Source organism: Lethenteron reissneri, chromosome 27 (assembly GCF_015708825.2).
Source record: "Lethenteron reissneri isolate LAM-NWPU_2019-01 chromosome 27, ASM1570882v1, whole genome shotgun sequence".
NCBI classification, from domain to species: Eukaryota; Metazoa; Chordata; class Hyperoartia; order Petromyzontiformes; family Petromyzontidae; genus Lethenteron; species Lethenteron reissneri.
In genome coordinates, this window is record NC_083805.1 from 391,467 (window position 1) to 418,268 (window position 26,802).

The window sequence follows — 26,802 nt, forward strand, 5'->3', positions numbered from 1 at the left end:
CGGGGAGCGCGGGGGATACACGAGGAGGAGGAGGAGAGACGCGCGGGGCCACAGAGAGACACGGGGGGTCAGGGACACGGAGACACCGCGGGAGACACCGCGAGGGACACCGCGAGCGAGGCGAGGAGACGGGGACACGGACGGGAGGGGCGAGGAGGACGGGGACACTGGGTCAGACACGAGGAGGGAGACGCGGCGGGGCATACGGGGAGCAAAGACACGAGGAGAGCGCCGCTGGGAGAGAAACACGAGGGGGGACGCGGCGGGGCGAGGAGGCGCCACCGCAGTGCGATTGCCGGTAAGAGTCGGTGAGAGTCGAGTTCAGGGTGAGAGTCGGGTTCAGGGTTCAGGGTTGGGGTGAGGGGCTGAGGTCCCCGGGCCCCGAGGCACGGGGGGCCCCGATACCTCTCGGAGCCCCGGTCACGGCGGGCACGGCGGGCGGGACCCCGGGCGGGAGTCTCCGCCTCTCGGCGCCGCGTTGCGCAACGCGGCCTGGCAACGGCGCGGAGCCCGCGCCGAGGCCGCGGTGGGCGGGAGGCGCCACCCTCTGACCCGGGGCCACGCCGAGACCCGGGCCCGTGGGTCCCGGCCGGGGCCCACGGGCCCGGGGCACGCGGACCGCGCGGCCTCGGACCCGGAAGCGCGGCCTGGAGTCGGCGTTACTAACTAATACTACGTCACTAACTACTACGTAACTAACTACTACGTCACTAACTACTAACTACTATGTCACTAACCACTAACTACGTCACTAACTACCGCGTCACTAACTACTACGTCACTAACTACCGTGTCACTAACTACTAACTACTATGTCACTAACCACTAACTACGTCACTAACTACCGCGTCACTAACTACTACGTCACTAACTACTACGTCACTACTCCGTCACTAACTACCACGTCACTAACTACTACGTCACTAACTACCGTGTCACTAACTACCACGTCACTAACTACCGCGTCACTAACTACTACGTCACTACTCCGTCACTAACTACCACGTCACTAACTACTACGTCACTACTCCGTCACTAACTACCGCGTCACTAACTACTACGTCACTACTCCGTCACTAACTACCGTGTCACTAACTACCGCGTCACTAACTACTACGTCACTACTCCGTCACTAACTACCACGTCACTAACTACTACGTCACTAACTACCGTGTCACTAACTACCACGTCACTAACTACTGCGTCACTAACTACTACGTCACTAACTACTACGTTATATTCATAGGGAGATGAATATTTGTTCCATCCTTAATCGCAATGATGTAAAGACCTTTTACAGTCCACCGCTGGATAGAAGACCTCTCCAAGCGGCTCCATCTCTCACGGTTTCTGCCACGCAGCAATCCACTCGGCACCTGCCCACGAGCTGATTTCATCGCTCCATTCGGAAGGGAACGTGTCCAAGAGGTGGCGGCAGCTTTATGAGGCCTTCATCCAGCAGTGGATTGCCACAACTGATGATGCTGATGATCTCCTTGGTGGGCGTCCTCAAGGGTCCCCCTTCCATTCCTTGGCTGCCACTCATCATTCTTCACCATCCTTAGCAGGAAAAGCTGAACACCGACGTACCTCCAAAGTGTACATCCCAGATGGTTGTTAGTTTCCTTCGTAGGTTACGGACAGCGTGAAGTTAAAGTTCTACCTTGCTTCAAGTCTCAGTGGTAACACTGCCTCAGAGCAAAATGCGCATGCACTCCATTCTTGACTCGGTCGCCTTTCTGCGTTTGTATGTTATGCTCCTGTTCTGCTTGGGTTTTCTCTGGTTTTTCAATTTTCCTCCCATCGATTAATACATCGGTGTCATTCATTGGTGTTGTCCAACAATCCCAGTGCAGCAGCACCTTCTTGAAATAGTCTTTGAGCTCCTTGGTATTCTTTTTTTGGATACAAAAGTAATCGTGATTTATACGATTCCCATCTATAGTGGACCCGAGTAATTTGCCTAAAGCAGAGAGAAAGCGGGGCAGCTTCTCTCGGTGACGAGTGCAGACAGAGTCTGTTGACGTCTGCGCGTTATTGCCTCTGGCGAGTCCCTGTTTTCTGACAGCGGGACGCATACTCGACGTTACCAGATTCGGTGGTGAGCCGTCGATGTGTAAATCCTCTTTAACGCAACCGGACTTTCAGAGATGATTTTGCTACTTAATATATTTTGGTTTGTGTTTGGGTTAGGCCACGTGGTAGAGTTTTGCCAAGCATATTATCGTTCACCGTACACCACCCAACAAGTTTGTCATGTTTGCACAGTGTTTACACATGCCTACGTATTGATCAATATCTGACCAATTACACTCCTCACTGATGCCATAAGATTTTTCATAACTGAATAAAAAATCAACAATCTTAACTGTGACAATCTTGGGTGGTAAAAGGTTAATGACAGCAATCTTTCCATAAACTACCGTGTGGCATAACCCAATGATATGGGTCTTAGTTGTTTTTTACATCGGAGACCTATGTTTTACGGTACTAATTTTACCTACCCCAGAGGAAAGATGATGGACAGTCAACCTCCACTTGCAATCTTCCAATTGCGAGCTGCTCGCTCTGCCACTGAGCTCCGTGATAAAATCTTCAGCTCATCCCTAAAATCGGTTAAACTAATTATTTGTAGATATTGCATTAGTAGTGGTGCACAAACACCAAAGCCCAACACATTCATCAGTAACGATGGGCCAGTGCCCGAACGTTTGCTAGAATCGTTCGGGTTGGCGAGTAGGGCAGGCGTGCGGCGCCTTGGAGCGGCATGGAGTTTTAGTGGAGAGGCTTTCTCACCTGTTCATCAATCGTGCGAGACGCTGAGCGGCGAGCGTTCCGCGTGTTGTCCCTCACAGATGGCGGACCCCGAGCAAGACCTTCTCTTGGCGGCCCTCAGCGAGAGCGGAATCTTCCCCAGTGACCTGGACAGCGACCTCTCTGAGCCCAACTTGCCTTCGCAAGACGTGAGCCAACACACATTTGCATGCTACACGGCAGTGCTGGTGGGCGCTGGGGTCAGGGTCGAGGTTTGGTGGTGGTTGTAGATGTGGTGATTGTGTTTAACCAGGTGGGAACTCAAGAGACGAGGGGCCCGTGTACCGAACGGTTTACACAATTCTTTAAATTGAAGAGGCCACAATTTATTAGAATTTCTGATTATTCACAGGATTTACGCAATGTATACATTTCCGTAAGAATGTACAAATGGTAGCAAGCAGTCATACGTCCGCCATGACTTGAACGCGGCTAGTACACGGCTTGTGCGTGTGTCTTCTCTGTGGATCTTGTTGTTGTGTGTTTCAAGTTGTATTGGAGCAGTTGTATTTGCGTGTGTAGTTTTGGTGATGCATGATTATTTTATGGTTGTTTGAGTGGTTTATCATTGTAGTTGTTTGAAGTTGTTGACATCTGTATTTATAATGGTATAATGGTTATTATACATTGTATTCTACTATGTCATCAACTTTGATAACCTTTCGAACACGGCTCACATTATTTATAGCTGTGCTCACCTCTGCCACACGTGTTCCTTTATTGCGTAGCTGCCGCTGCTGCCGCCGCGAGATGTCGAGTTTATTTCTCGGAGGTGAACACCACGCGATAAACGAGGTGTTCACCTCATCAGACGCGAACTGCGCTCTTCTATCTGAGGAGAGGCAGCATCCATGGAAACTGGCGCCAAAATCGTTGTTGCAGCTGATTGTCCGGGGGAGCAGGCGTGTTGATGTCATCCACGGCAACCGCGGTGCCCTGCCCATGTCTGTGAAGCGGCTGCGGTGCGCACAGAATCCCGCCTTTTGCACCATGCATTTGGTAGCGAATGCAAATCGTTTCCTGCTTAGATGGACACATTTTCTGAACCAACCAGGTCCCAGGTTGGTTTAATTGCAAGTGACCTGGGTCACGAACAAGACAAAAACAGTAGCACAAAACGATGAAGCAAATATAAATCGGATAACAACCGCGTTACAGAAGAAATAATATTGCACAAACGTAAATTAATATTAAACAAAATAGATTTCCTTAAATGAATGTTTGCTTGAACAAATTACTTAAAATAAACATAGCAAAGTGAAGTGAATGAAACATTAAAATTGCTTCAGGATGATTATTGCACTAGTATGTAAATAAGTAAAAATAGTGAATATTCTTGCTCAAGAGGATTGAGGACTTGATGATCATCGCTTCACAGCTCAGCAGTGGTGGAAACTCTGGCAAGGGTCGTCTATCCATAACACAACCACTGTTTATGGTACCTAGTCTACCGACCCTAGAGAGCTGACGGGCTGTCAACCCCCAACCAGGATTTGGGACCTTCTTACGGGGAGCCGCTCGCTCTCCCGCCGAGCCACCAGTATGTAAACGGGCGGCGACGTGCGTCACGGACAAGGGCGGTTTTAGTTCACGTCCGGCGTGTGGAGCGGTTGAGGAGCCGATGTCGGCGAGCGCGAAACGTGACGGTGGCTCTGTGACGCCGCAGAGCGCCGTGATGGGAGGCTCCGAGCTGCTGGATCATATCGTGGGCTCCACGCTCCTCCTGGGCCCCGCCGCGCCCGGCGCCCCGCTCGCCGCGCGGCCCCCTCAGTCGCCGCGCCCCGCCCTCGCCACCGTGGCCTTCACGCGAGGCATCATCGCCCCCTCACGGGCCCCGCAGCCCTCCAGGCCGGCCATGGCCCCCTTCACTCTGCCCCAGCTGGCGGGGGCCCAACTGCGGCCCACGGCAAACCCCGCGCAGGCTCAGAACAAGGTAACTCGCGCGGCGGCCGCTCTCCCGCATCCCGTGAGCTCGCACGTGCGACGCACGGAGAGCGCCCGGTGCGGCGTCCGCCGGCGAGTGCGAGGACGGTGACTAGGCGATTCTACTTCTTACGCGTGGCATCACGGTCGGCAACTTAACATTCGACATTTAAGTTAGACGGCCGCGCAGCAGCTTCGGATGATACGTATAGGATTTGCTCGATGCCGCAATAGGTGATTAGCCGTCTTGCACCCATGGGTCTTCTCCTGGTTTTAGGGTATCCTCTCTGTGTTATACTCATGCTAATTAATGGGGTTGATCAAACATCACAAGGGTGGGGCAATTACAGGTGCCGGTTCTGGCTGCTTTCCCCAGCTCTTGTCTGTGGCTTCCCGCACCTTTGTGCATGTTACAAAATCTGCAGCGTTTTGATATGCAAATTGCACGAATCTTGCTGTATAGACAATAATATATAAAAATGTATTATGATAAGCCTTTAAATTATTATCGCTGCAGAGGCCTGCCGCCCTCCCCTCTGTTCCACCCTTGGCGCAATGCGCCGTCGGGCCACGTGGCTGGCACCGCGAGCGCGCTGCGCGACCTGGTGCAAACGTGCAATATTTTTAATTTGAGCATTGAGGTATTTCACGTGGAAAACCCCTGGAGATGCAGCCACTCGATGGAGGGGGGGTCTCAGGGCATTGAGCGACGCGTGCGCAGCAGACTGCGCGAGCCCGGCCGTGCGTCTCGAGGGTATCCTCGCTGCATGTGGACGCGTCTGTGCGTAGGTGCGACTGAAGGATCTGCTGCATCTGAACAGCCTCTCCGAGCTGCTCAAGCTGAAGCCGCCCCCGGGAGTGACCGCCCCCGTGGCCGCCGCAACAGGTGAGCAGTGCAGTGGTTGCTCGCCTGTCGACCCTCTTCTCACCGGTGTGGTGGAAAGCGCGAACGAGCAAACGTTGCTTCACAACAGCGGCGGAGCAGATGGAGCGTGGGGCCCCTTGGGCGTTTGTGATGTCGCTCTCGCTCACTCTCCCTGGCTCTCCCTGGCTCTCCCTCGCTCTCCCTGGCTCTCCCTCGCTCTCTCTTGTGCCCAGTGGAGCCCACGAACGGGTTGCTGAAGAAGGAGGGGCCGGTGTCCGTGGGGATGGGTGCCGCTCCGGGGAAGGAGGCGGTGGCGACGCGTGTGTGGGCCACAGAGGAGCTCAAAATCAGGAGCTTCTCTCCCACGGTGCAGGTGTGTGCACGCGTGTGCACCTGTGGGTTTGTGTGTGGTCTGCTTGTGTACCAGTGTAATGAGCCTTTGTGTGCGTGCGAATATGCGTGCCTGTGGATGTGGGTGTGAGTTTGCATGTGCGTGCATGTCCATGAACCTGTTGCGAACCTGTGTGTGCGTGTGTGTGCGCATGATTGCGTGAACCTTTGCGTGCCCGTGTGTCTTTGTGTGCACAAGTCGGCGAATGTACCTTTCCAGCATTCCTGGTTTTGCGCAGCCCGTCCCAGGGCCTTCTGTGTGAGCTTGAGACGCTGCTGCTGCTGCCTGTGTCCCCCCACTCCTCTGACTTTCATAAAAACACTGTCTTGAGTTTTACTATTATCAGCACGCCTTCAACTCTTTTTGAGGATGGTCCTGCCAAGTTGTTTCAGTATGGGGTGATGTTTCGGCTGTGTGATCCAAATTGAGTAATTGGCAGGCACTCGAGCATTTGGGTGTTTAACCAATTGGGAGGAAACTGGAGAACCCAGAGGAAAGTCATGCAGGAGGAGAACGTCCAAACTGCACACACAGACACGCTCTGCAGAACGGGGAGAACGCATAAACTGCACACACAGACACGCTCTGCAGAACGGGGAGAACGCATAAACTGCACACACAGACACGCTCTGCAGAACGGGGAGAACGTCCAAACTGCACACACAGACACGCTCTGCAGAACGGGGAGAACGCATAAACTGCACACACAGACACGCTCTGCAGAACGGGGAGAACGTCCAAACTGCACACACAGACACGCTCTGCAGAACGGGGAGAACGCACAAACTGCACACACAGACACGCTCTGCAGAACGGGGAGAACGCACAAACTGCACACACAGACACGCTCTGCAGAACGGGGAGAACGCACAAACTGCACACACAGACACGCTCTGCAGAACGGGGAGAACGTCCAAACTGCACACACAGACACGCTCTGCAGAACGGGGAGAACGTCCAAACTGCACACACAGACACGCTCTGCAGAACAGGGAGAACGTCCAAACTGCACACACAGACACGCTCTGCAGAACGGGGAGAACGCACAAACTGCACACACAGACACGCTCTGCAGAACGGGGAGAACGCACAAACTGCACACACAGACACGCTCTGCAGAACGGGGAGAACGCACAAACTGCACACACAGACACGCTCTGCAGAACGGGGAGAACGTCCAAACTGCACACACAGACACGCTCTGCAGAACGGGGAGAACGTCCAAACTGCACACACAGACACGCTCTGCAGAACGGGGAGAACGTCCAAACTGCACACACAGACACACTCTGCAGAACAGGGAGAACGTCCAAACTGCACACACAGACACGCTCTGCAGAATGGGGAGAACGCACAAACTGCACACACAGACACACTCTGCAGAATGGGGAGAACGCACAAACTGCACACACAGACACACTCTGCAGAACAGGGAGAACGTAAAAAGTCCAATATTAATACCCACCATTCACCACTAAGTGACAGTGACGTCACCCCTGTGCCTGTGCCAGGCCAGGTGCACTTTGAGGCCACGTGAAGTGTCGAAGACTCGCTGACAGGAGGGCATGGGACAGACCCTGGTGCCATGGGTTGGTTGACTGAGATGACTGGTAGATGCACCAGCTGTACCCCCTAATGTGCCAACTTGCTGCATTTTAGCCACCCGGCGCTTCGCTCGTTGTTGTGAGTGTCGCTCTTCTGCCCTTCGTTGTTGGAGGGCGACTGCCTCCAACTGCCCAGTAGCATCCTTCACAAGCCTCCTCCAAAGAGGCCGATCTTGACACTGCTGGTAGCAGTCTTCAGCAAGTCCACTGAACTCCACATCCTTCCAAACCACATCAGTCCATCTCTTTTCCAACCCATAGCATGCCCATTTAACCCCTCTATGAAGTCAAACAGAAGCTGCTTGGGCATGCGGTAGCTTGGCATGCAGGCTACATGACCCAGCCAACAACACAGCCTTGCCTGCCGGAGGAACTCACTGATGGGAATGTGTCCAGACCTTTCAAGGATATGTGAGCTCACACAATTCAGCCTGGTTAAACCCAGGATAGATTGTAGGCAGGCCAGCCTGAATGTTTCTAACCGGTGCAGATGTTCCATTACAGGGGTCCACGTTTCACAAGCACAGAGAAGGGAGGGCATGATTGTGGCCTGGAAGATTTGAAGCTTCGTGCGTGCATTTCCAACATTACGCAGCTGATGACACACACACGCTCTGCAGAACAGGGCGAGAACATGCAAACTACACACACACACGCTGTGCAGAACAGGGGGGAGAGCATACAATCTGTATCCATGCCCTGCGAGCTGCGAGTATCACCACTACGCCAGTGATACAGTGGGAGCCTTGAACCGGTGCAGTCGGTACAACTCCTCCATGCGGCCGTTTGCACTCAGTAGGGTGTGCCGGGGCATGTTTCCAGGCAGCCGTGAAGGACGAGGAGGAGGTGGAAGAGGAGGAGGAGGAGCTGGGCCACACGGAGACGTATGCCGAGTACATGCCCCTGAAGCGTGAGCGTCATGCACGCACGCACACACACACGCAAGCGTGCACGTGGCATGAGGGAGTAGCGAATTGCCTACGTGCGAGTACCAGTCCATGTGGCCATGTCCGGTGTGTCCATGAGTACTCGCCTGCATGTGCTCGAGTTGTCACGCGTGTGTAGCGTCTGTTTATTCTCGCCTGCGTGTCTGCGAGTACTCGCCCGATTGCGTGTGTGAGTACTCGCCCGATTGCGTGTGTGAGTACTCGCCCGATTGCGTGTGTGAGTACTCGCCCGATTGCGTGTGCGCGTTGGCGCGTGCCACAGTGCGCATCGGCCTGCGGCACCCGGACGCGGTGGTGGAGACGAGCTCGCTGTCCAGCGTCACGCCGCCCGACATCTGGTACCGGCTGAGCATCCCCGAGGAGACGGTGGACAGCGGCTGGCTCTCTGCCCTGCAGCTCGAGGCCATCACCTACGGCTGCCAGGTGGGCGAGCACCGCGGCCCGCCGGGGCGTTCGCGGGCACCGGCGGCACGGCCGAAGGCCGGCTCGGATCCCGTGTGGTGTGGCAGGTCGTTGGCGGCGCTCGTGCAGCGGAACGGTCGTAATGGTGAAGTGGCTGGCCAGTTGAGTGAGCGGCTCGCAGCTGCGAGTCTGTGGATTTCTTAATCTGTGGGTCTCTGTGTGAATCTTTGGGTCTCTGTGCGAGTCTACGCAGATAACGGGAGACTCTCACGGCAGATCTTGGAGGTCGCCTTTCGGGATCTTGTAGAGAGCGTTGGTGGTGAGAAAGTGTGGGGCGTCAACGGCTTTAGCCATGATGTCGTCTTGATCTTTGTGGATAAGTCTACAGTGTTTTTTTTTTAAATGGAGTCACCCCCGCCATATGAATGTGGAATTTCCACCACTGGCTCAGGGCTGTAAACATCAGGTGAGCACTGGCCTGTGTAAAAATGAGACCTGTACTTGTGCTTCATGCACACAAACTCCAACAACCGCAACCGGAGTCGTGCGCCATGCATCTGTGCTGTGGTGGTGTGGTGCGCGCAGCAACAAGAGACGTACCTCACCAATGGGGAACGCGCCGGGTTTTTGATTGGAGATGGCGCCGGAGTTGGTAAAGGCCGCACCATCGCTGGCATCATCTACGAGAATTACCTGCTGGGGCGCAAACGCGCCGTCTGGTGAGGCCTGCACCCTCGCCGTTCACCTCCCGTCTGTCGCCGACCCTGTTAGCTCGTGAATGTATGGAATGTTTAATTGGTGCCCTCCACGAGCCCACCTTGTGCCTGCGATGCGTACATGTGTGGCCTAGCGGAGGCGGCAGTTCTGTCCGGTGGGCCGCCCTGGTTAATGCCGCGCTGGAGGTGAACCGTAAAATTCTTCGCACCGCGTGCTTCGCTCACAGTGGATGGTAAAGATCCCCGTGACGTCATTCGAAGAAGAGTAGGCCACCCTGTGTAGGAGCCACAGTGAAAACTTGAAATCTTACTCTCGACTTACTCGATTCCAAAGCGCACCGCAGTCTACGAATACAATCTAGCAGGACCCTCCTGAATAAGAGTCTTAAGACTGAGGCTGTCCTCGGTAAACAAGCGGAATAATAACGATAATATGGAGGTAGTACAAACACAGGCGCTGTGTGTGAGTGCGCTCTGCCCAACTGCTGCGAGTGTAGTTGTTACGTAGCCAACCGTGCTAATCGGAGGTGCCCACAGGTTCAGCGTCTCTAACGACCTCAAGTACGACGCGGAGAGGGATCTAAAGGACATCGGAGCGAAAAATATCACGGTTCACTCCCTGAGCAAGGTGAGCGCCGAGCGAGGCAGCATCCATGGACGCGGTCGGAATTGCCCGGAATGATGCTGCGACGTGGCGTGCGTGATGCATTGGGAAGGCTCGGGCTGGCATGTTGACCATGAGGGTGGTCCCCAACACAGTAATTATTTGTGAAGGTTGTATGTATTTTGAGCTTTTTTCGCACCGTATGTAGCCAACCATCTTATTGTTCGTGAAGATTCCCCGTATTTACCCAGCTGTGTGTGATCCCAATTGAGTAATTTGTTGGTAATTTTTCATACTTTTTTTGGCCAATACCAATGACATAGTGGGGTTTTTTAGCTATGGAAGGAAACCGGGGAACCTAACCCGTGCAGAACAAGGGAAGAACATACAAGCTCTGAAAGCTTGGCAGTACCTTCCTGAAAAAGAGTCTTGTGACTCGGTGAGGCATGCCTGTGTAAACAAGCGGGATATTCGTTATAATTGGCGAATGGCAGCTGTTGTTGATGCTGCTCTTGCTTATGCTGCTTCTGTTGTTGCTGATACTACTGCTGATGCCGCTGCTACAGTTGCTGATGCTGCTGTTCTCATGTTCGTAGTTCAAATATGGCAAGATCACGTCAAAGGAGAATGGCGCGGTGAAGAAGGGCGTGGTGTTTGCCACATACTCGGCGCTGATCGGGGAGAGCCAGTCGGGCGGCAAGTACCGCACGCGCATCAAGCAGCTGCTGCACTGGTGCAGCGACGATTTCGACGGCGTCGTATCCTCGCCACGCGACCCCGCACTCACCGTGCGTGAATGCTCACCCGCGTCCCACCCCCCAACCCACCCCTTCAGCGCCTCCACGAGTTGCGATTTCAGGTTGTGGACTGATCCGACGATCGGTTTGTGTCGGTGTCGTGTTTCCGGTCTCGTTTGTGTTGGCTTTTACATTTTTGGGGGGATTTTTCACTGCTCTATCATTTGGATATTAGTTTGTCGTCCTTCCCCCACACCTCGGATTTCTACGTTCGGTACAAAAGAAGTTCATCATATATACATTTGCATAGATTACGTAAATGGTCAGTGATAGATCTGGCGAGCAAGGGGAAGAGAAGACCAAAGAGCAGATGATGGGAGACGGTGGTCAAGGCAGTGGTGGAGGTCGCGTGTTGACTGCGTGGCAGTTGCGGGACCTGGTGCAGTGTAACGAGAGTGCGTTGGACGTGCGGCAGTGGTCACGATGACGTCTCGATCTTGTGATAATTTAAACACGTGACTCAGTGCTTGGATCGTCGGTGTAACAGCCGAGGAGCGTGATCGAGGGGAGGGCGACGCTCACCGCCGCAAGCAGAGATGGGCGTCATGCAATCCCTGACTCCTGCACGTCAGATAATTTTTGATGAGTGCCACAAAGCCAAGAACCTATGTCCCGTCGGCTCCTCCAAGCCGACCAAGACGGGCCTGGCCGTGCTCGAGCTGCAGAACCGTCTGCCCAAGGCCCGCGTCATCTACGCCAGCGCCACTGGTGAGGGCCCCCTCCCTCCCCCATCCCCTCTGCCCCTCCCCTCCCTCCCCCATCCCCTCTGCCCCTCCCCTCCCTCCCCACCCCGTCATCTCCAGCTCCATGCTCGTCTGTCACCTCCCTGTTCCATAAGCAGACAATTGTCCTCCTGCTCGTGGCTCCCTCTCAAGTGGTTTTTCTCACTTATGGCAGGCCACACGTGCGGCATTCATGGGGTGCAGAATTTCAACATCGCCGGTTTAATGCCGATGCGGCGCAGTGGCAGCACTCGCGCCTCGCAGCAAGATGCACCGACGTTCGATTGCTGCCTTCGGTCCTTGCTGTGTAGATTTTGTATGTTCTCTCCCTCCTGTTCTTCGTGGGCTACTTCTGGGTTCTCTGGTCTCCTCCCACAGCTAAAATCACAGAATGTAACTGGCACTGGCCAATCATCACAATGCTGAAACATTACATGCAAATGAATCAATCGCACAACGACAGCAACGTCACCCCTCCACTGCGACAACTTGGCAGGACGTTCCTTAAAAAGCATATTGAGACTTTCTTGGGTAAATAATTAGAACCGTGAAATTAAACTCTGGGGCGGGGGACGGGGGGTGTGGGCGTGTCGTTGTTTAGTTTTGCGCGCAGTGCTGACCGCTGCTATCTTATGCTGCCCTGGTCAGGTGCATCGGAGCCCCGGAACATGGCCTACATGAACCGGCTGGGGATTTGGGGGGAGGGGACCCCCTTCCGCGAGTTCAACGACTTCATCCAAGCCGTGGAGAGGAGGTAGCGAGCACCGACACTGCCGTCACAGCCAGCACACCACGCGGGGGCCACGTGCGGTGGCGGTGTTGGTGCTGACGGTCGTGCTGTGTGCGTGACGCTGGTGGTGGTGGTGCCGTGTGTGACACTGGTGGTGGTGGTACTGCGCCCTCCAGGGGAGTGGGCGCCATGGAGATCGTTGCCATGGATATGAAGCTGCGGGGGATGTACATCGCCAGGCAGCTCAGCTTCTCTGGCGTCACCTTTAAGATCGAGGAGATCCCCCTCGACAGCAAATACATCTCCATGTACAACCGCGCCGTGCACCTGGTGAGAGGGGGGGCCCCCCTGCAGGTCTGCTCACACCTCCACAGGGCTCGCGCTGCCCCCACTGACGGAGTCTGGGAGAGTGGTGAGCGCGATGGTGTCGTTAGCATGATGGCATGGCAGGGGCGGGGAGCGTGACGGTGTGGTGATGGCGACGGTGTGGCGAGAGTGATAGTGACGAGGTTTGTCCTCGCGTGTGTGCGTACGCACAGTGGGTGGAGGCGCGTGAGAAGTTTCAGATGGCGGCGGAGCTGATTGACGCGGAGCAGCGCATGAAGAAGTCCATGTGGGGACAGTTCTGGTCGTCACACCAGCGCTTCTTCAAGTACCTGTGCATCGCGTCCAAGGTGCGCCGCCTCGTGCAGCTCGCCAGGGAGGAGGTCAAGAACGGCAAGGTGAGAACGTTTTTCGTGTCGTCACTCTGCTCGTTTTCCTGGGCAAGCCTCTCCAAGTCTCGGGTTCTCTGTTCTGGGAGAGGGTCCTGCCAGGTTTTCGGAGGAGGGGCCGATGACCGCTGTTCCGTGTAGATTTCGATTGAGATATTTGTGGTGTAACTTTTAAGATTTGGCGAATTTGATCAAGGACACCAGCACGCAGTGGCCTACTCTTCTTTGAATGATGTCTCGGTTATTTTTTATGGTCAATGAATTTGCAGTATTAATGGGAGCAGCGGCCAGTGGTTTCAAACCGCGAATGTCTGCAATGAGCGGCGAACGCGCTACCGCTGGGCCGCGTCGCAATGCCGGCACGCACGCGTATCCGTGCACACGCACAATGATACGCACGCGTTCACGTGATGCTCGCGACGATGCACACGTGTTCACGTGACACGCACAATGATGCGTTCACATGACACGGTCGGCGTGTCTCTCTGCGCTCTCGTGCCGCCCGCTGACATGTCGTGGTTGTGCCCTCGTGCAGTGCGTGGTGATCGGGCTGCAGTCGACAGGAGAGGCGCGCACGCTGGAGGCGCTGGAGGAGGGCGGTGGGGAGCTCAACGACTTTGTCTCCACCGCTAAGTATGCGCACCGACCCGACCGGATAGTGGGGATGATGGATTTGTCTCAAGGACGACAAAGCCCAAGTAACAGAGCTCTTATCCCGTAGCTGCCTGCCTGGGCTGTGCGACATGCAGGGCCCAAAACGTTAAGTGGCCAGGAACAAACAGCACTATCAAGTTACAATGGGTGGGTAAGCGAGTTGGGTGACCAAATGAATGTGTAGGTGAGTGAGTAGGAGAGTGGGAGTATGGGCGAGAGGGTGAGTAGATGTGGCCAGACACCACAACACCGCAAGGGGCCAAGTGACAATGTGTGTGTGGAACGCTCAGCCCACCGCTTGACTGTGCCGTGCGTGTCCTCTCCCCTGCCCTGCTGTGATGGTTATGCTGCTCCCCCACTCCTTCCCCACTCCCGCTCTCCCTCTCCCCCCGCCCCCTCCCAGGGGAGTGTTCCAGTGTCTAATTGAGAAGCACTTCCCCGCCCCCGACCGGAAGAAGTTGTCGAGTCTCCTGGGCTTCGAGTTGGGCAGCCTGAGCCGGGGTGGCGCCCAGCCTGCACGGAGTAACGCTGCCACCACAACCCCTGCCCAGAAGCGCAAAGGTGCCCTCGCCGCACCACCATCGGCAATACTGCCCCACCGCCGCCACCTTCGCCATTACCCTCGCTATCACCCGTGTCCTAATCCCCCGTGTTGATCCCCCCCATGTGCCTCGCAGCCAAGAGCCAGGATGCACGGGGGCAGGTGAAGCGCGCACGCGCGGGGAGGAGCGAGAGCGAGAGCTCCAGCAGCGAGGAGGAGGACGAGGAGGACGAGGGCGGCGGCAGGGACAGCGCCTCCTCTTTCGAGTCGGTCAGCTCTGGAGATGACGACTTCAACCCCTTCCGCGATGAGTCCGACGATGAGGGTGGTGAGGGGACTCGCCGCACTCGCCGCTCACCCCACACTCGCCACTTACCCCACACTCGCCACTTACCCCACACTAGCCATACATCCACATCACACGCCACTCGCCGCATCAGCTGTGAAATATTGGAACAAACTCATGTCAATAATTACAATGCCCGGCTGCAGTTTTTCTTCTAGCCGAGGGGACACCCTGATGGCAGCTGTCCGTGTGCAGAACCAGGTGACGTAGCGTCGGCATTCTTTTGCCAGTAGGGGGTGATATTGCTCTTGGCTATTCCCTCACACTTAGCAGATTGTGCCAGTTCATCCGAAATATCCGTCCGGGAGTAGCCGAGCGGTTAGGTCGTTACGGGCGGACATGCACGCAAGTGGTGGGGGAGGAGTGGAGGAGCGGGTGAGGAGCTCCCGTGCCATTCCCTAGACCCGTGGCTGGTGAGGAAGGAGCGCAGGAAGAAGTCCGTGGAAAAGGAGGAGGAGAGGAAAAGGAAGAGTAAGAAGAGCAAGGGGAGCAAGCGGAATGCGGACATCGATCCTGACTCCATCCAGAGCGCGCTGCTTGCCTCCGGCCTGGGCCTCCGAAAGAGCAGCTTCTCAAGTGCAGGTGCAGTGCGGGGGCCCCTCACTCGCATCACCCATTTGGGTGGTCGGATGGCGCAGTGGTAACACTTGTCCCTCGCAGCCAGCGGGACCTGAGTTCGATTCTGGCTCATGGCTAAGATCTCTGTGGTGATTATCTAAACCTAACAAAGAAGGCCGGGTGCAACGTTGGCAACACCGCCCCCTGTGCCGTGCCAGCCTCGATAGAGGCTCGCCGAGAACACTCGCCCGTTCTGTAAGGGGCCATCCATTTAGTACGTACGCAAAAATCTGTCAACTTGATCCCTCCCCCCCTCCCTGTACCCACGCGTACTTTTTACACCCCCCCCCCACTTGCGTACGTATGCTTGACCCCCCCCCCCTACATCCTATAGAACGGCCGATATTTAATCCATGCAGAAACGATCAAGGATTAATAATATGAACGTGTTTAAGCAAACATAGTCCACCTTCGGCTGCATTAAATAATCAAGTTGCGTACCTTGTTGTACTGAGCTGCGTGATGGCTGCTGCAGTCAGGGGTGCGGTGGCACACGAGTGACACGTCTCCCACAGTCCCACTTCTCCCGGCAGGACTTGTTGTCTGACAGCTGAAGAAACTGAACTGTGGCTCATTTGAAGGCCAATGCAGACATTATCGAGGCTTCACCCCCCCCCCCCCCCGTTTCCTATGCGTACGTACATTGTCAGTAGACGCCCCATACGTAAGCGTACGCATTTGGGTTGACCCTCCCCCCATACGTACTAAATGGATGGCCCCTAAGGGGAACCTTTGTCTTTGCCCTTGTTTTCACCTGCGCGTGCGTAGGTGTGGGGGGGCTGTTGTCAGGCTCGGTGGGCACCTCGGGGCCCCCCCCCCTGGCGGGGACCCCCCCCGCGGGCGACGCGGTGGAGCGAGCCCAGGCCATGAAGCGCGAACTCCTCGACCACCTGGAGCAGCTGGCGGACGCACTGCCCCCCAACACGCTGGACGAGCTCATCGACGAGCTGGGGGGCACCGACAACGTGGCTGAGGTGCCCCCTTCCCCTCCTCCTCTCCTGTGCATGAATCCCTTAGGCGCTGGCTGCCATTGCTCAGGAGGCTGTGCGCCTGCTTGAACACGCGTGCGTGGTGTGAGCTTTTTGCACGTGACAGCCTCAAAGTGCACCTTGGCCAGGCACATGTGCTGTGGTGACATTACCGCCACCTAGTGGCGAACAGCAGTTGTTGCTGTGTGTATACATTGTGTGCTTGTGCGTGCTTGGGTGTGCGCGTGTGCGCGTGTGCGCGTGTGCGTTTGTGTGTGTGTGCGCGTGTGCGCGCGTGCGTGTGTGTGCGTGCGTGCGTGTGTGTGTGCGTGCGTGTGTGCAGATGACTGGGCGCAAGGGCCGCGTGGTCAGCAATGACGACGGGAGCATCGCGTACGAATCGCGCTCCGAGCTGGACGTGCCCGTGGAGATCCTCAACGTCACCGAGAAGAAGCGCTTCATGGACGGAGACAAGGTGCGGGCTTCCCATGGGACCCCTTCTCACTCCCCCAGGGCCTCTCATCCTCTGGGATTTTCTTAACCTCTTGGTCTCTCCCTCCATCCCCCAAAGTTCTCCTGTCCATCACCCTGATCTAAACCTAACCCAGTTCCCTCCCCCCAACCCCCTAGAGCTGCAGTGAAGCGTTATGGCGAGAGGGAGTGGATTCTAGAGAAACATGCTCAAATGTCCACATGATAAGTCACTTTTTGCTCTTATCATTTGTGGCCAGGGCATTTCTGAAAAAGAGCCATATAGCTCCGTGTGCCTTACCTGGTAAAATAAAAATAGTTTTAAATATTTGATAGATTCTGGAGATGTGCCCTCGGAATGTGGTTGCGAAGCGGTGCCTGCGCAGTGAGGCTTGGCAGAGTGTGTTGCCGATGTGACGGTATGCCGTGCGGTGTCGCTGCAGAACATCGCGATCATCTCGGAAGCGGCGAGCTCTGGAATATCGCTCCAGGCTGACCGCCGTGCCAAGAACCAGCGGCGGCGCGTGCACATGACGCTCGAGCTGCCCTGGAGCGCAGACAGAGCCATTCAGCAATTCGGTATGGGCGGAGCAGGGACACCCATCGGGGGCACGAGTCGACGAGGAGGAGGGCACAAGCCAGGGGGCACACCCACGGGGACCGTGCTAAGAGCATTAGTCAGACGGTGTTCGTGAGAGCGTGTTGGTGCCGGCGAGAGCGTGTTGGTGCCCGGGTGAAAGTTTGAGTGTGCACGGGTGTGGCTGTTCCCAGGCCGGACTCACCGCTCTAACCAGGTGAATGCCCCCGAGTATCTCTTCCTCATCTCCGAGCTCGCCGGGGAGCAGCGCTTCGCTTCCATCGTCGCCAAGCGTCTCGAGAGCCTGGTGGGTGGCGGCGGCGGCGGCGGCGGTGGTGGTGGTGGCGGAAGGAGGTGTCGCGTGGGGGCGGGCGGAGGTGCCACAGAAGGCGACCGAGTTTACAATTCAACCCAGGCACTTCTTACTGTGGGGTGCATGTGTTACCACTGCATCACCACAATGCTGGCTCCTGTTTGAATCACCCCTGCAAACGGAAGCTTTGCATTCAGAATCGCAAAGCCCCTGAAACATCGGTTGTGGCAAAGTATCGGGGGCAACGGAGGGCCCTGTGGTTTATTTCACGAATCAGCGCCTATCGAGTGAGATATGGAACACGTTGGGTTTGATACAAAGATTGTGCGAGCATCAATTTTGATGAACTTGGGCAGCATGGCAGAGCATTGGTAACACCTGCAGCAAGAAACGAGTGGGTTTGATTCCCAACTCCGTGCCTGACTCTGGAGTTTGTATTCTACATGGGTCTCCTCCAGGTTCTCCGGTTTCCTGCCATAGCTAAAAACACAAATAGGACTGATGAGCCAAAGGCGGTGGGGCATGGTGCTGGTTACCCAACCCTTCGTGTGCCGTGCCGGCCTTTGCAGGTGCTACTTGCCAACGGCACTTTCCCCAACAGTTTGTGAAAGGTTACGTGCGGAATCTTGGCCTCTGTGTGTGCGTGCGTGCTAGGGCGCCCTGACGCACGGCGATCGCAGAGCCACGGAATCGAGAGATCTGAGCCGCTACAACTTTGACAACAAGGTGAGCAAAGCTCACCCCTGCGGCGCACAACGTGGGAGAGGGGGGTGGTTGAGGGTCGGGGCAATTCCCTCGTCTTGCCAGCGATGCCAAGTTGAAGGTGAAGCGCATCTAGCGCTGGTGACTGCTGCACGCGGCTGACTGGAGTCCAGCTCTAGAGGCGAGGGTTGGTGGGTCACTGCACAAATGTAGTGAACCTCCCTTCATCACGTGGGCTTTGAGATGCCATATCCTGGCTCGGCAGAAGGCAGTACAGCAAGTGGAGTAATATCCATCTCTTTCCATCTATACGGGGATAGCGTTGCTCCCCTCCTGCATGTGGGTTTTCTCCGTGCACGTGGGTTTACATAGAGGACTGCAGAGCTTGGGCAATTGTTGGTAGCACTTGCACTCTGACTGGCTGCTGCCTTCCCACTTGTCTGTGGTTCCTCGCGCCTCTGTTGTCTCTTCGAGAGCGAGTAAACCCTGTGCGGCGGCGCGTTGAGAGTCGTGATTAGAGATCCGAAGAAAGCATTCCGAAGCAACAACTGTGCCATGTCAATGTCTCGTAGCCTCTGCAGTGATATCCTGCGGTCTGCAGCCAAACCAGGGCAGAGGTCAAGAAACTCCTAAATCGACACGTTTACCCTATCGCCAATCTGACGCCGATCAGGATTGGAACCCTGCACAATTGCGTCGTTTTTAAGTTAAGTTTTAAAACATCTTGAGTTGCATTTGGCGTATTTCTGAGCAATTTTGGCAGGCCACCCTGGTGAACACTGCGGTGCTTAGCAACCATAAAATTCTGCGTGCCGTCTGCTTTGCTCATAGTGGACGTTAAAGACCCCACGGTGTAATTTCAAGAAGAGTAGGCCATTTTGTGCCAGCGTTACAGTCCAAACATGCCAAATTAAAAAAATGACACATTTGACTCAATTGGGATTACAATCATCACCCCTTCCTGTGAAAATATAGCAGGACCCTCCTGAAAGAGTCTTGAGACTCAGGCATTCGTGGGTGAACAAGCGTAGCAGCAGCAGCAACAACTGTTGTGCTTTGTGTCTCTCCTGTGCGCTGGCCCGGTGCGTGCCTGCAGTATGGCCGGCAAGCCCTGGAGATGGTCATGAAGTCCATCGTTGGCCTCGACGCACCTCTGGTGCCGCCCCCAAGCGATTACTGCGGTGACTTTTTCAGAGGTGACCCCTCCCCCACCATCCCCCTTTCCGCGGTGCCCTACACACGCGCTCCCCCCATTCTCTGTGGCCACACGACATCGACCTACGCAAGTGTGTCCGTCCGTGCGTGACTTCATCTTTGTTTCCTCCCCTAGACATCCTGAAGGGCTTGGTGGGGGTCGGCATGGTGAACATCGATGAGAGAATGGGTCTCCCCACTTTGGACAAAGGTGTGTGAACTGAGTTAATTGTGAATTTGTGCTATTATTGTTTCACTTGTTTGAACTTGAACTTAACTTTTTTTACTTCTTTCCCACCGTACGTAGTTATTCCGAGGTGGTTACCTAAGAACGCCTCGCTGAGTCTCGAGGATCTTTTTCAGGAGGGTCCTGCCAGGTTTTAGCAGTGGGGGGGGGGGGGGGGGGGGGGCGATGTTGCTGCTGTGTGTCATCCCAATTGAGTCATTTTGGGGAGTTTTTCATCATTCGGATGTTTTAGCCAATAGCAGTTGCATGGTTTGGCATTCTTTGTAGCTGATAACACAATGCTGACTACTTTGTGCTGTCGTCAAACGCCACTTGTGATGAGATGAGTTTTCCCGAGTGGAAGTGGTTCAGTAAAAACGGCTGCGCTGGGTGGGACGCTGGGTGGGACGCTGGGTGGGACGCAGGTGGGACGCTGGGTGGGACGCAGGTGGGACGCTGGGTGGGACGTTGGGTGGGACGCTGGGTGGGACGCAGGTGGGACGCTGGGTGGGACGCTGGGTGGGACGCTGGGTGGGACGCTGGGTGGGACGCTGGGTGGGACGTGAACAAGATGGGTAAGGGCCGATCGCCAAGACGGGCATCGGAGTGGTCTCCACAAATCCGATCGCCCAAAGGGAAGAGGAGACTTGAGAGGAGGAGGAGGCACAGAGAGACTGCCGGCAGGGCAGATGTTAAGAGGTTGAATGTTGACTGCAGCAGCTACTGTGGGAACTGGCAGAGGTTGAGAGAGTTGGTGGTCGTGAGGATGTGGTGTGGGGGCATCGGCGGCGTTGACCACGACGTCGCGGCGTTGTGATCGAGCGGTGTCTGTCGTGCCCTGCCCGCACGGTGCTCGTTTGCCAGATTACAACAACATTGGGAAGTTCCTGAACCGCATTCTGGGAATGGAAGTGGCGCAGCAGAATTCGCTCTTCCAGTATTTCTCCGACACTCTGCAAGCGGTCATTGTCAACGCGAAGCGTGCGGGGAGATACGACATGGGCATACTTGGTACGTGCGTGTATCTATTGAGTTATCTTCATTTTGTGTAACCAGGTGACAACTTGAGACTAGGATGAGTCATTTGCAAGAGTAACCTACAGCAATGAAGTAAATTTCAATCAGAACACAACAAAATGGCACAAACATACATCATTATGAAATTAAATGCATTTTATGTCATGAAAGTCGACTCAAATTACCCGTAAAAAACATTTATAGTCAACTTGTGCATTATTTGGGGCTATTATTGCGGTCGTATGTAAGCAGACGAGCATGCATATGTGTCAAATACATTTGTGTGTGCTGCGCTAGGAACCCGGCCACCCAAGTTCCATTCCCACTCATGACAAATATCGGTGAAGAATTTCTGAAAAATTCCAGGGGCCTCCCGGAAGTCGACTCAGCCTTGAGTACCTGGTGCAATGTGTAAACATCAGCACTTGGGAGACAAATCCAGCTGGGCATGGTGTTGGCCACCCACCCCCTTCGTGTGCCGTGCCGGCCTTCCTAGATGCTTGCTGCAGCACTTGCTCCAACAGACTGTTGAAGCTATCGGGGGGATCTTTAGCTTTGTGCACACTCTACAACCCCTCCGGTGTCATCGTGACCACTTAAAACTTGACACGACGTGTCTGTGGCACTGGGATAGTGAAGCTGGCCTGGGCGACGCTCTCAACCACGTCCTTCTAAATAGGCGCCGACTGACATTGCACGTGCGTGTGTGCATAGACCTGGGCTCGGGGGAGGAACGCGTGAAGAAGCTGGAAGTGAAGAGGTTTAACACGCGCGGCCACTCGGGTGCGGGCCACGTGGAGATGTACACGGTGAGCGATGCTCGGGCCTCGACCTGCAGAGCAACGGTGTCACGAGCGTCGCGATAGTCGTAATGGTGAGGCGGTGTGTTTGGTGTGTAACGGTGATGCGGTGTCTGCCGGGTATGTTGGTGCTACTAGGTGTTGGTGGAGCGGGGAATGTCATGGGAGGAGGCCACCGAGGTGTGGGCCGACCAATCCGGGCCAGACGACGGCTTCTACCTGTCTCTGCAGGTGTGCACTCGCACACACTCACCACACACGTGGGCATCACAGCCTCCCAGAGTTCCAGACTTGCCTCTACTGCCAATTCAGTGAGTCAACGTCCAAAGTGATTTCCCATTCAAACTAGCATTGAGGCATTATGCCTTATCTCATCTTTGCAGCCCAGAGCCAGCGGTGGTGATTCCACATTCCTATGGCGGGGGCTATAAACAAGAGTCGAGCACCGCATATGCGAATATAAATCGCTGGGATTCTTGACGTTAGATTTGCCTCCCAGACCAGCGTGGCTGTTATCCCTTAAAGCGCGTCAGAGCCTGAGACCGCCTTTTGTACATGCATTGGGCGTGCGTCAGGTGCGTAACGGCAAGCGCACGGCTGTACTGGCGCGGGAGGTGAGCACCAGGAAGCGACTCTTTCTCATCTACCGGCCCAACACCGGCAAACAGCTGCGGCACGAAATGTACGCCGACCTCAAGAAGAAGTACAAGAAGGTAAGTGGGGGGGGGACCTGCAAGACGTGCCTAATGTCGGCTATGCTTTGCATAACGTCTGTGCTCGTTATCTGTGCTGTGTGCTGGCGTGTGGAACGGTGACGCGGCGCTTTGTGCAGCGTTTCTGCACACTGGGGCGGGGGGTGCGGAAGCCTACAGGTTGCGCAGGCTGTGGCGTGGATACCGTGCAGGAGAAATTTTGAATATGGCCGTGGAATGTTGGTGTCACGTTGGTGGTGGGTGCGGGGGGGGAGGGACCAGTGGTCTTGACTGGGGGGCCATTTTGTTAACAAAATTGAGAACCACTGGGTGGGCGCATTGTGCTGTGAACCCGGGGATCTGAGTTCGATTACCCACTGACGGCTGACATCAGTGGCGCGTGATATCTGAACCAGTCTTGAATAAGACAATTCCCTTTATTTGATCTGCAGGGTGGTGCATTGGTAACACTCGTGCCGCACAGCAATGCATGTTTGGGTTTGATTCCAGTCTGTTCTGCGTGGATTATCTCCGCGTTCTCTGGTGTCCTCCGATAGTAAAAAAAAAACAATGTAACTGGCATTGGCCAAAACATCCTATTGCTGAAAAATTACCTGCAAATTCCCTATTTGGGATTATACACAGCAGCAACATCGATCTCTTTTCTGCAAAATTGGCAGGACCCTGCTCAAAAAGAGCCTTGACTTAAATAATCACGCAGTGCTCTTCACCGTCTGATTAAACGTTGGGACCTCTGTGTTGTGACCTCAGGTGTCGTCGGACGATGCGATGCCTCACTGGGAGGAACAGTTCAACACCTCAAAGGACACCTGCACTCATGCTTACTGGTGACCACAGCACCACACTCTCTGCTTTGCAGCTCGCACAGAAACCATCGCCTCCTACTCACAGATTAATTAATGCGCATTTGTGCCACACAGATCGCTGCCATTATGGGGTCCCCTAGACCAGCGCTTCCCAACCTTTTTGGCACCAGGGACCGGTGGGGGGGGGGGTTCTTCATTGGGTCTTTCCACCTTTTCAAAGAAGCTCTCCAGCGACGTTTGTTTTGTACTCATTGTGGCTACTCGGGGTTAGCAGCTTGTGGGCTCACCAAAACTGTGACTGAGACGAGTGCGCAGTGTGGGAAAGAGGCGCGGGTGGAAGTGGTCAATAATTAAACAATGGGGGCGGGCCACGCGCGGACTCACCGCTCTCACCTCCTGCTGTGCGGCCCGGTTCTTAACAGGCCACGGACCCACGGACCGGTACCGGTCCGCGGCCCGGGGGTTGGGGACCCCTGCCCTCGACTAAAAAATAAACAATTATGCACTGCAAGAACCACGCGTGCAAGGGCAGCGACACTCGATATTGAACAATTGTGCAAGCTCTTTGGTCCTAAATTAGGGTGTTTGGCGAACTCAATTAATGAATGAGCATTACGTGGCTTAACCCACAAATCGATTATGAACTGTGACGCGTCGGGTTGTGCCGTAGGCGGGGAAACTGCAAGAAGGCGGCGCTGGGCATGGTGTGCGAGGTGGGCCTGCGCTGCCGAACCTACCACGTGCTCTGCGGCTCCGTGCTGAGCGTGTGGAGCCGAGTGGAGGGGGTCATGACCTCTGTGAGTGGCTCCCACTTGAAGATGCAGATTGTGCGTCTGCGGACCGAGGACGGCCAGAGGATCGTGGGTAAGTCAGCTGGCCACGTCCCCACTCGCTCGCCACTTTACCTGCTCAAACACCTGGTCTTTTATTGGTGGATAATTATTGTTACTCCTATTTGCATACCCAGGAGAGCCTCACCGAGTCTTAAGACTTTTTCAGGAGGGTCCTGCCGGTGCTTTTTTTGCGACGGTTCCCAATTAAGATGGGCCGTGACGCTGGCACACAATGGCCTCGTTTTAAATGATGTCACACGATCTTTAACGTCCACTGGAAGTGAAGCAGATGCTGCGTCGTATATTACGGTTAACACACACCGCAATATTAACCAGGACAACCTACCGGATTAGAACCCCGAACATCTGCAACAGGCGATGGCCGCGCTTTGGGTGGGCCATGTCACCGCCCCGGACGCGTTTGTCAATGTTCAACAACTCAATGTTTCCGCGTGTGTTTTTCACAGGGCTGATTATCCCGCAAAGCTGCGTACCGCTTCTCGCTTGCGTGCTGGCATCTGTGGAGCAGCAGCAGCAGCAGCAAGCTGCACCTGGCTCGCTGCCATCGCACGCGTTGACGCCCGCGCACACTTAGAGCCCGCCTTGCGTAGAAATCGACGTCCCCGTAGTGCCGGATGGCAGAGATCGTAAGGCTTATGCCCTCGTTTAAATTAAACTCCGGCGTTAACAGTCGCCCTGTGGTAAGTACTATGGCTGTTTTGGAATGTGTATAGTTATTGGCCGAGTGAGTGGAACTGCCAGGCCGGGGAATCATCTGAGGAGAGCTCTCGACCGCAGCTCCCAGTCGCCATGGCTGGGTTGGTCAATCCAGGTCGTTGCCCGTTTTAGTTTAAGTTAATTCCACCCCTTCCACCATCCCCCCAGCGCCTCCACTGTGCTCTCACTCTGGAGCTGCCCGAGGTTTTCTGTGTAAATTTTCGACTCATGCTGCCCCCTTCCCAGCAACACCGTCTGTAAGATAATCCGTGGAATAAAAGATGCTGCCCGTTTTGCTCCCATGGTGTGCGTCTGTATGTTCTCAGATAAAGGTGCAGCCGTGCACCTTGTCCTCGACCAGACCGAGCTCTAGTGAGCCCCGCGTGCAAGGCCGGCGCTGGGGGGGGGGGTGCTGGGTTGGGCCCTGCACCACAAAACTTTCCTGTGCCCCCCCCTGCCCGAGTTCACCCTCCTTAGTCGTGAATCACTGTCATGGTGGTGCTCCACACAGCGGCTCTCGCAGAAGCCGGTACCCGACCTGCCCTTCTAGAGGGTGTTTTTGGCCTACTTTTCCATGCTGGCCAAATGTCAAGGAAGGTTATTTAATGCCTTGCTTCACATCCGCAGTGTTTAGTCTGCAGACTAGAGACACTTACTAGGCTTTAGAGTGACATCGCTTGGCTCCGTGCCTCACTTATGTCTGTGAAATATTGTGCATGTTACAATTTGTATTATTAACCGGGCGAGCCCTCTCGAGAGGAGCCAAGGTCTCTCTGGTGTAGGCCTCGGCAAGGTAATTTACCCTTTTTACTGGGTAAAAGGGTAAAGGTGTCGACATGCCAAGGGGTAAGGTAAAGGGTAAGGGTAAAGGTAGCTCGGAAGAGTTACCCGGTAGGGTAAAGGTAGCGCGAAGTATTACCCGGTAAATACGATACCTTGTTTACCGCTAAAAGCTCTGTGGCGCAGTCTGTGGCCTCCATTTAATAAGTAATATTTTAAAAAAACTTTTTTAAAAACACGCTTTTATTAAATGTACTAGTACTGGCAGAACTCCAGGAAGTGGTCCCGAAGCTTGCCATAACGTAAGGGAGCATGGCCAATTACAGCCGTCAGTTGACCGTGGACAATTTGACCCAAGCCGAAGCATAACATAAAAAAGAATGTTAAAAAATTTTTATGATAGAATATAGTGTTGTCATCAGTATGACATAAGTATACCAAGTTTGCAGTCGATACCACATTGGGAAGTGGGTTACAATTGAGTTACAAGATTTGAGGATACAACTATATGCCCTCAGTCGGCCATATTTGCGGAATACACCACGCTGCCGTTGACCCTGGCCATTGACCGAGCAACCCAACGTCCCTACCAGCTCCCTCCGCAGGAATGTGTTAAACCTTGTTCACGTGCAGTAGTTCCGCAGTAATTACCATGTAATCGGGTAATGTGTATGGGGTAAGGGTAAAAGGTAGGCTCGTTGTTTTCACCTTGCCCTGCCGAGGCCTACGCTGGTGTAAGGGGGCCTCCAACAGGCACTGTTAAATGCGCGAGGGTTTAAACGCTCCATGTTTCCATGCCGCCTCTTCCCAAATGGCCCAGAGAAACTCTATACCAGGCTTGTTTCGTTTCATCGTCACTGATCATCTAACAACTACAGATCACAACACAGCCAACTCTTCTTTATTTAACCCCCCCCCCCCACTTCACCCCGTCTGCCGCGGTGTCCAAATGGGTTCCTGGCAGTGTTTGATCGGCAGGCCGCGTGTGGTGGGGTAGAGTGGGAGACCTGTTCCAATACGTGTCCTGGCCAACGTGGAAGAGGAAACCAAAACCACCTCAAAGAGCGCTCCCTGGAGCTCGCTGCCTCTCCCCGTGCGAGGTTTAAATCCCACAGGGTGGGGCCACGTGGGGGGTGGGGCCACGTGGGGGGTGGGGCCACGTGGGGGGTGGGGCCACGTGGGGGGTGGGGCCACGTGGGGGGTGGGGCCACGTGGGGGGTGGGGCCACGTGGGGGGTGGGGCCACGTGGGGGGTGGGGCCACGTGGGGGGTGGGGCCACGTGGGGGGTGGGGCCACGT

At 55.1% G+C, this 26,802-nt stretch overlaps 1 protein-coding gene across 1 annotated transcript; it reads left to right on the forward strand.

Moving 5' to 3' along the window:
- On the forward strand, positions 1-25,017 carry SBNO1 (strawberry notch homolog 1). The gene is made up of 32 exons (XM_061560972.1): positions 1-298; positions 2,856-2,963; positions 4,481-4,747; positions 5,527-5,623; positions 5,836-5,975; positions 8,420-8,507; positions 8,807-8,967; positions 9,532-9,665; positions 10,200-10,290; positions 10,863-11,024; positions 11,636-11,771; positions 12,434-12,539; positions 12,692-12,845; positions 13,055-13,237; positions 13,764-13,861; positions 14,286-14,443; positions 14,560-14,751; positions 15,172-15,351; positions 16,156-16,361; positions 16,699-16,830; positions 17,270-17,405; positions 17,598-17,710; positions 18,371-18,442; positions 19,515-19,614; positions 19,749-19,823; positions 20,703-20,849; positions 21,570-21,664; positions 21,794-21,886; positions 22,231-22,368; positions 23,119-23,195; positions 23,845-24,038; positions 24,475-25,017. Exons 2-32 carry the CDS (start codon positions 2,856-2,858, stop codon positions 24,600-24,602), a joined length of 4,161 nt encoding a protein of 1,386 aa, XP_061416956.1. The 5' UTR covers positions 1-298; the 3' UTR covers positions 24,603-25,017.
- The last annotated feature ends 1,785 nt before the right edge of the window (positions 25,018-26,802 follow it).

Bases quoted from the DNA above. Each gene is read 5' to 3' on its own strand.
- SBNO1 (XM_061560972.1), top strand. From the start codon at position 2,856: ATGGCGGACCCCGAGCAAGACCTTCTCTTGGCGGCCCTCAGCGAGAGC. The intron at 20,850-21,569 runs GTACGTGCGTGT...GTGTGTGCATAG, and splicing joins ATACGACATGGGCATACTTG to ACCTGGGCTCGGGGGAGGAA. The intron at 21,887-22,230 runs GTGTGCACTCGC...GGCGTGCGTCAG, and splicing joins GCTTCTACCTGTCTCTGCAG to GTGCGTAACGGCAAGCGCAC.